Source organism: Podarcis tiliguerta (genome assembly GCF_965153285.1).
Source record: "Podarcis tiliguerta genome assembly, chromosome: Z".
NCBI lineage: Eukaryota > Metazoa > Chordata > Lepidosauria > Squamata > Lacertidae > Podarcis > Podarcis tiliguerta.
Genome location: NC_139553.1, coordinates 21,272,391 through 21,281,368, shown reverse-complemented (window position 1 = coordinate 21,281,368; position 8,978 = coordinate 21,272,391). Strand labels below are relative to the sequence as shown.

The window sequence follows — 8,978 nt, the reverse complement described above, 5'->3', positions numbered from 1 at the left end:
GCAAAGTGTCTTCAGCTTTTGTCACTAAACTCTGACACTCTTCTTACCAGGCAGTGCAAAATGTTGTTTGTGAAGATACAGCAGAGAGCCTTTCCTGAGCGGTGGATGCAACAGGGAGATAGGGTTACCATCCTGCAAGGCCACACTTGATGTCATAGTACAGAACGTGAAGTTACCTGGAACTTACCCTTTTCTGATTGGCTTATGTTATTCAAGGTCAGCTTGACCCTATGCTTTCGCTCTTACCTGTTCTATTTTAAAACACTGAATAATCCTTCAGGAAGGCTACCAGCCTCATTTTGCAGACAACAACATGGTGCAGATTGCCTTGCCAGATAAGGCTGTATGCATAAGCAACTGATGAAGCTGAGCTATAGTGAGCCAGACTGTTGGTCCTTCTAGCTCAGTATTGTCTACACTGACTGGCAGCAGCTTTCCAGGGTTTCAGCCAGTGATCACCCGGTGCTGCCTGGAGAGCCAGTGATTAAGCCTGGGACTGTATACATGCAAAGCAAATTCTTTGCTACTGAGCTATGGCTCCTTGCAATTAGTTCAGGTGTGGCGGAGGATGAAAAACAGAATATGAAAGATAATAAATAAATAGATCTTACACGTGCTTTCAAAAAGCATCAATCTTTTTTTTAAAAAAATGTATGTTATTGATTTTCAATAGACATATAAAAACTACAATTGAATTCCAAGCATAACCAAACAAAAATGGTGTTTAAGCTGTCTTCTGTACCAAGTAAATACAAATGTATTTGTATTAAGGTAAATACAAATAGCATAACTCACATGTGAAATTAACCCCCCTCCCCCAGGGATACATGTGTCAATGGAAGTTTAATCAAGGAAGCTGACTTGTTGACATAAATAATAAACATAAACCATGTTGTTTCAAATTGTTATAAAATTTTAGGGTACGCACACCTAGCAGACATATACTGCACAAAAAACCAGTTCTTCACCCTTCAGAGTTTTGGAAATATTCCCTGCGAAGATTACACTTTATTTTAGCAAACAGAACAATCCCAAAAGCCATTTTGGCTCTCCTAATGACTCTAAATATTTCTTCTGCAGAAGGAAATGTCTTGGAAAAACCTTTCCCAGTACTTCTTTTCACTTACAAATCCTGTCTTAAGAACATATTTTGTGTATGAATAGGGTAGGCCTGTGACCTGGATTCAGGAAATAAGATATTTACCAGCTCAAAAGAATGGCTCAGGTTCGCCTGGTAAATGCAATCAGTGACCATGATTAGATATCTTGCCAGACAAGAGGCAAGCTACACACTCTCAAATTTCTGTTCTCTTTATGTGACAGGTGTATGTTTTTTTGGGTGGTCTTTGGCTAAGGGGCTGGGCAATTTCTAAAGTCTTTAAAAGTTCTTGCACACCCTTGTTCTGGGTCCTCACTGCCTTGCAAGGGAGGGTGGGCTCTCCTACAAGAGAAAAAACAGAGAGATCTGCCTTGTTTTCCCTGGATCCTGCCTTCATCTATTCTTCTCTGACTGATAATGGACAGGGGACACTGTGCCCCTTGATGGGGAGCTGAGCTATAAAAGCCAACCCCACATTTTTCTGTAACAAAAATGTCTTTTTTAACTTGACCCTTAAAGCATTCTACTGTATTGAGATAGTGACTCTAAGTTTGCTTTTTCTCAAATTCTAGCAAACCAGTTTTGGATAGTAAGACCTGAACCTATCTTCCACTCGGCTGCTCTGCCTAATGAAGTGGAATTGAGAGAATGAAGCACATTAAGCATATCCTTGCCACAGCCAACAGGAATTGCTGTCACTTTCTAATGAAAGAAGAGATAGTGCTGTATTGGGAACAACCTGTTGATGTACAATATTAGACATTTCTTTAGAAATAATTTCTCAAAAAGTTTGGATCAGGGCCTACGCCCATCAAATATGCAGGAAATATGCTTCAGTGTTTGTGGCACTAAGTAAGATGGTTAGGACAGAAGAGAAGGAGATAAACTTAGTGGCATGGAGGGAAACCTTGTTCAAATGAAAGTTATTTGTTTTATAATTTTCCTGCTTGGTCCTTAATGATAAATAACACCAGCTGAAACATAGTGCATCTCATACAGTTCATGCACATCTTGATCTAAACAGTAAACAGGATCCCTAACTGTTGCCCAAAGCATAAAGAACGTGAGCATGACCAATTTGCCACAGAACTCACACTAAATGCAAAGCAAGAGAGAGAGGCTTGTCTTGAGGCGAAGCAGAGTGTTGCGTAAAGTGAAGTTGCTTGTTGGAGCTTAGCTCTCTAAGCTCCAACTAACCACTGGAAATCTAGGGGTTTTGTACTTATAGTCAATGCATCTTAAAGGAGAACAGATGAGCAATTCTTATAATACCAATATTTATTAATTTTTGGTAGTCTATTAAAATTCCGACAGTTTCCTCTGCTTATTTAGTAGTTGAAATAATATTGTTATAAGTTTTTTGGGGGGGAAGACCCCCCCCAACCGAATAAATTAATCAATGTAAGGATGTAGCTAATTATTTGGAGCATTGAATGTAAGATTCCAGGCCAGTGGAAAAATACAGGCTAAGTTTCCTTTCCAAACCAGGGCCTCACCTAGGATAGAGGCATTAGCATGACAAAAGGTGTTGATGACCCCATCACAGAGGAATCCTTGAGCCAGGGCAGGCAGGGGTTGCCAAGGTGATGGGGAGGGGGAAGGCTTTGCTCACAGGAAAAATGTGCCTCTAAAAAAACTAGACTTGGGATAGCAGGCAGATGGGAGGGGTTTGGGCAGGGATTTGATGGGAACAAGAAAAGAGAAAAGGCCAGAACCATCTTTGCTGCTGACTGTTGAGGCGGCAACCAAGAGACTGGGTTATATTTAATGAGATCAACTTTACTAATACCATGATCTACTACAATGATAAATCCTGTATAAAGTACAGTTTGACACCCCTGTTTACAAATCTAACAACACATCCAAAGTGACGGGAATGTTTAGCAGATTTTTATGCTGCATTGGTTTAAAATTCACTTTGCACAAATAATCACCGATCTCTGAAGTGGAAGGATTATCTGAGGAATAGAGATGAGAATAAAAAGCTAACAAAGGCACTGTGAATTTTCTGAGAGGCATAACACATTTCACCATTTCTGACTTTGATTGCAGACACATGTGCTAAACCCTGTCTGTGGTGCCTACCCCTTTACCCCAAATGATGAGATAAGAGACCAGAGTATGGGTTCAAATTGGCCACAACTTTATTGAGCTTCAGAAGTGGGAAACTTGGCACAGGCCTTGGCAGGTAACCCTCTCAGCCCGCCTGGCTGAGGATATGCATGCAGATGAGGTCCAGTGAGAGGGGACTGCAAGCACAAACTTACACAGCATGCCCTTCCACCGACCTCATCCCGGGAGTTTGACCTACATGCCGCCGCTCTAGGACCAGGGACTCCCGGTTTTTGCCATTTAATGGGCCCCGCAAGCGCCGCATGAGGAGGGAGCATGAATACATCCCCCCTGACTTGATGTTAGACTAAAGGCTACCTTGCCAAGGCCTAAAAACCGCCACCCGAGGGCCTAAGTGGCCTCACCGCCAAGTCCCACAACTGAGGACCAATCAAACCCCGTAGTCTACCCATTCCCTAAGGACTTGTCGCAAGTTGTGCAGCCAGAGGTCATTACCTAGTGGGGTCAGGTGCACTCCATCCTCCCAGAATAGGTCAACTCTATCTGCTGTGATGGTTGGATGTGGGATAGAGAACCCACCAATTTGCCGCATGGTATTGCGCATGGCCCTGTTAATTTTTCCCACAGCATAATTGATGCGAGACGGATTGGAAACCCCCCTCCAGTGCAGAGGGGGTAGAATGGACCAGCCAATAGTCATTGTCGGGTACATGGCATGCAGGCTTTTTATATCTGCCCTTGCAGCAAGGGTCAGGGCAATGCCTTTTTGTTCCACTAGATAGTTCTCTCACGCATGAATAATCAAGACCCTCGGAGGGCCATGTACCACCGTGGCACTACGCAGCATGGGTATCAAGCTCCGCCAACGCATGCCCCACTGGGCAATCCAATAAATGCGTACCTTGGGGAGGATGTTAAGGTTATGCCACCACTGTGTGAACATGCATAATCCGCTGCCCAATGAACAATGCTGTGGCCTATAACCCAGATCTTCATGGAGGGTGAACCTGTAAGAAAATTAAATTGCAAGCGGTAAGAAGGAGGAGCCGGGACAAATGTAGCTTTTGTAGGCTGCAGAGCGCCAGCACCCCAGTGCCTTGATGTGGGCAGGGTCCCAACCCTGTACCGCCGCTGAAGTGGTAGCCCTGATATGGAAGGAGTGCCCGGAATATTCCTGGGGACTAATGCCACAAGCCAATAAGGCTTTGCGTAAGACTGCTGTGAATTGTGACCACGTCAACGGGCACGTGTTTGAATGAATGAAGAAAGGTCCCTTGCACTGAAGAAGCAGCTGTGTCATGATATGGGCAGGGCCCCAGCTGTTCTGTCGTGGACAGCGCCAGCATGACCCCTTTCCGCAATTGGTCAGTTTTTGAGGACCGAATCCTGACATTCAGTGTATCCCCAGAGAATTTAATGTCAGTGTCTGCCAGCCCTGATTGAGGAGCCAGCCAAACACTCCCCAATGCGCATGGCACCAAAAAAGGCTAGGGAGAATGTAGCCCGAAAGAGGCGCGTTTCGAAATTTGACCAGCAGATCTCTGGTAGTTTTTTCCAAATTAGATTGAGTGTGTCAATAGTGATAGGCTTCCTGCCATCTTGACGTGGGGGAATGACGCAACGCAACGCCACCCAGCCAGCAGCTTCTTGACGTGGAAGCTGTCACAGGGGTCTGGCCAACGAAGCAATTTACAAAAGAATTAGAGAGCTGCCCTGTATAGCATTAAAGTTTTTATGGCAAGGCACTTGCACTTTAGGAGCACCAAGAATTGAAGCACTTCCTCCTCGGATGCGCGCCATGTCACGGAGCCACAAAAGCACCCAAAGGCATCCCAGGCCCTGGAATAAGAACGTCCAGTGGAGGGCTCTATTGCTGACAATACTCCCTGGTTTACTTCTCGCTTCCAATCTCCCACAGATTGTCTGGGAAGGCGTCCGAGGTCTGGGCTGCCTCTGGTGCCAGCTCGCAGAAACGCTCCATCTGGAAACGAGATAGCGCATCAGCAATGTTATTGTTAAGACCAGGTATGAAATGGGCAGTGAAGGAACTATTGTGCCGCAGGCACTCCAGCACAAACAGACGCAGCACCCTTATGACCCTCACGGACTTTGCTGACTGCCTAGATATAACTCTTACCACCGCTTGACTGCCAGACCAGAAACAGACCCTGGAATTCAAGAAGAGGGTTCCCCAGATGCGAATGGTGACTAGAATAGGAAAAAAATCCAGAAAGGTTAAATCCCGAGTGATGCCTGCTGCATGCCAAGAAAATGGCCACGACTGGGCACACCAATGGCCCCTGAAGAACATGCCAAAGCAAAGCGGCCAGAAGCATCAGAATGGACCTGGAACTCCACCACAGGTTTAAGGCTCTTCTGCCAAAATGAAACCCCATTATAATCCTGCAGGAATGCAAGACAAACCCTCAGATCGTCCTTTATCTGCTTTGTCACCCTGATGTGATGGTGAGGGGCTACCCTTCCGGCCGTGAGCCGTGCCAGACAGGCACAAAAGGCATGGCCTGGCGCAACTACCCTACATGCAAAATTAAGATGACCCAATAGGGATTGCACCTGGAAAAGGGTGGTCTTTTTAACCCCGTGTTACCTCCAGCAACGCTTTCAAGGATTCCAGCTTGGTCTGCGGGAGGCGCGATGACTGCCGAATTGTGTCCAGTTCAATACCCAAGTAGGAAAGTAGTAGAAGGGCCCTCAGTCTTTTCAGCAGCCAGAGGTATGCTTAAGTCAGCCGCAAGGTGCATGAATGTAGCTAAGGATAGGGCGCAAGCAGGGGAGTCTGGGGCCGCCATAATCAGAAAGTAATCCAGGTAATGGGTCATAAAAGGGGAACCAGATGTAGTTTTGAAGCCCATTCAATAAATGTGCAGAAAGTTTCAAAGGCCGCACAGGCCACAGAGCAACCCATGGGCATAGACTTGTCAAAATACCAGCTATCCCTGAATTTGACTCCTAGGAGCCAAAAATCTTCAGGATGAACTGGGAGCAGCCGAAAGGCTGACTCGATGTCGCATTTTGCCAATAAGGCCCCAGGGCCCAATTCTCTGATCATTTTGATGGCTATGTCCAAGGACACATATTTAACTGAACAATGCTCCCACGGTACGGCATCATTTACAGACCCACCCCTAGGATAAGACAGGTTGTATATCATGCGGAACTCACCAGGAAGTTTTTTGGGCACTATGCCAAGAGGGGAAACTATAAACTTTTTGAACGGTGGGGCCGGGAAAGGGCCGGCCACCCTGTCTAAATGCCACTCTTTTTCAATTTTGTTAAATGCAACAAGGGGCATTTCCCTTACCGACTTTTGATTGGGAGGGGTTCTGGAAACCGGTGAACTGGAGACAGGGATGCGGAAGCCATAACAGAACCCTGCCTCCAAGCAGTTGGCCGCGGTCCTGTTGGGATAAGCTTGTAACAACGGTAACATCACAGAGAGGTGGACAGGGGTTGGGGATAGGGCAGAAAAAACCTCATTTTTGGGAGGCAGCCTTGGCTTGCTGGGCTCCAGAGGTAGAGGCTCCAGAGGCTCCCTTGGCGTCCTTGGCTCCACTCCCCGATCCTGTTTTTCGAAAACTGTGAAAAGGGGGCTTAGCCCAAAAACACTTAGTCCGTGAGTGAGGACCACTGCAGCACTTGCAAGCATAGTCAAAACGGAATGGGTCCCTGCTGCACAACCCATTATTAAACTCCCAACATGTTGACATAGCCACCCTTTGCCTGACTTCTCCCCAAAAGCCCTTTTTTGGAAGTTTGAGTTCTTCAGCAGCCCTCTCGCGGAACAGCTCATCATATGCTAAAGCCGCTGAGTCCCCTGCCATTTTCCTGGCTTTTAAGATGATGCGCAGATAGTTAGCCAAGTGCAAAGCCCTATCGGGGTAAGCAGCGGCCACCAGGGGAGAAGGTAAGCAGCCGGGCCATCAGGGGACCTATGCCAAGCAGCCACCCCTGCAAAACAAGCAGGCCATCCATGCGGCCTGGCTGGGACCCACGCCGCCCACTCGAGTCAGCAACACCGGTGGCTGGCAGCAATGCCACCCCCCGCTGACGCAAAACCCAGCAGGCCGCGCCTGCAGCCTAGTCAGGGCCTGCACAGCCCGCTCAGGCCTGCAGTGCCCCATGCCCTCCTGTCGCTGCTGAAAGGCGAGCAGGGCAAGCAAGCAGGCAGCGCCTGCAGCCTAGCTGCACAGAGGCGAGGAGGCCACCCTCATAATCTGAGGCTTGAGCCAAGGAGTCAGCCTCTTTTCTTTTGGCCTTAGGCCCACCCCTGGCCGGCCGTCCATTGTCCTCTCTGGCCGAGGGCGGGTCAAAGGCCGGCTCAAGCAGGTGGGTGGCACCCGCCCAGGGAGCCCCACTCAGTGCCGCAAACCCTGCCAACCTGTGGGGAAGGGAGGGCGGATATTCCCGTAACAAAATTATGTGGTTTTCTTTTATTTCGACCTTGAGCCAGTATCTACAGATTCATAATAGTGCCACTTCAAAGGCTACATATATTTAATTAGTTTCTTAAGTAAATAATAATAATAATAATAATAATAATAATAATAAATAATAATACATTATTTACACCTTGCCCATCTGGCTGGTTTTCCCCAGCTACTTTGGGTGGTCCCAACAGAGTATTAAAAACATGATAAAGCATCAAATATTAAAAACCTTCTGATGTCTTCTAAAAGTCAGATAGCAGTTTATTTCCTTGACATCTGATGGGAGGGTGTTCCACAGGCCGCCATTACTGAGAAGGCCCTCCGCCTGGTTCCTTGCAACCTCACTTCTTGCAATGATGGAACCACCAGAAGGCTCTCGGCGCTGGACCTCAATGTCTGGGCTGAACGGTGGGGGTAGAGACGCTCCTTCAGGTATACAGAACCGAGGCCATTTAGGGCTTTAAAGGACAACACCAACACAATTAATGCTCAGAAATGTACTGGGAGCCAATGTAGGTCTTCCAGGACCGGTGTTATATGGTCTTGGTGGCCACTCCCTGTCACCAGTTTAGCTACCGCATTTGGATTAGTTGTAGTTTCCGGGTCACCTTCAAAGGTAGCCCCACGTAGAGCGCATTGCTGTAGTCCAAGCAGAAGATAACCAGAGCATGCACTACTCCTGTAAGACAGTCCACCGGCAGGTAGGGTCTCAGCCTGCGTAGCAAATGGAGCTGGTAAACAGCTGCCCTGGACACAGAATTGACCTGTGCTTCTCCCCTTCAGAACACAATACAAATATACTATAAACCAATAAGACAGTAGAAACTAAAATTAAACTAATCCCCAGCTCCAGCTAAACATTTATCCCACCCGTAGGAGAGCAAAAACAAAACAAAAAATCCAGCATTTAAAATGCCACAGATTTAAAACTATTAAAAAATATTTAAAAGCATTTTTGACATTTGCCCCAACCCCAGAGTTTGTTCCAGTGAGTCTGGGCTCTTCAGGATTACAGCAAGGCAATGTCCCTCTGGCCTCGCAGGAGTCTCTTATGTTGAGCAGGGTGAGTCTGGTCCCTGCTCCCAGGCCAGGTGGAAAAGGGCCTTGCAGCAAGGAGCAGGTCTTCCTTCCAGCACTCATGGCAGCGGTTTAAGGGGCTACTGGGTGAGATCCCATGGTCAGAAATACTCAAAGAGAAGGGAGTCCAAGATGGATGGAAGTTTCTTAAGGATGAAAAATTGAAAGCCCAAATGCAGACAATTCAAACAAAAGAGAAAAGTAGGAGGCATCTAAAGAAGTCAGTGTGGCTGCATAAGGAGAACGGAGATTTAAGAAGGGTTTTAAAAAAATATGGAAGA

The 8,978-nt window shown here is 46.9% G+C and overlaps 1 protein-coding gene across 4 annotated transcripts; it reads right to left on the bottom strand.

The window, feature by feature from the left end:
* Positions 1 to 631: 631 nt before the first annotated feature.
* Positions 632 to 8,414, bottom strand: LOC310669639 (uncharacterized protein). Of its 4 annotated transcripts, none has more exons than XM_083424066.1 (4): positions 6,495 to 7,113; positions 5,068 to 5,153; positions 4,074 to 4,179; positions 632 to 3,057 (listed from the first exon to the last, which is right to left on the bottom strand). In XM_083424066.1, the coding sequence occupies exons 1-4, from the start codon at positions 6,984 to 6,986 to the stop codon at positions 3,013 to 3,015; spliced, it is 729 nt and encodes a 242-aa protein (XP_083280192.1). In that variant the 5' UTR covers positions 6,987 to 7,113; the 3' UTR covers positions 632 to 3,012. The 4 variants fall into 4 exon arrangements, 3 of the variants coding, with proteins under 3 accessions (XP_083280192.1, XP_083280191.1, XP_083280193.1); XM_083424065.1 differs by having other exon boundaries at positions 632 to 1,838; XM_083424067.1 differs by having other exon boundaries at positions 632 to 1,441.
* Between the last annotated feature and the right edge of the window lie 564 nt (positions 8,415 to 8,978).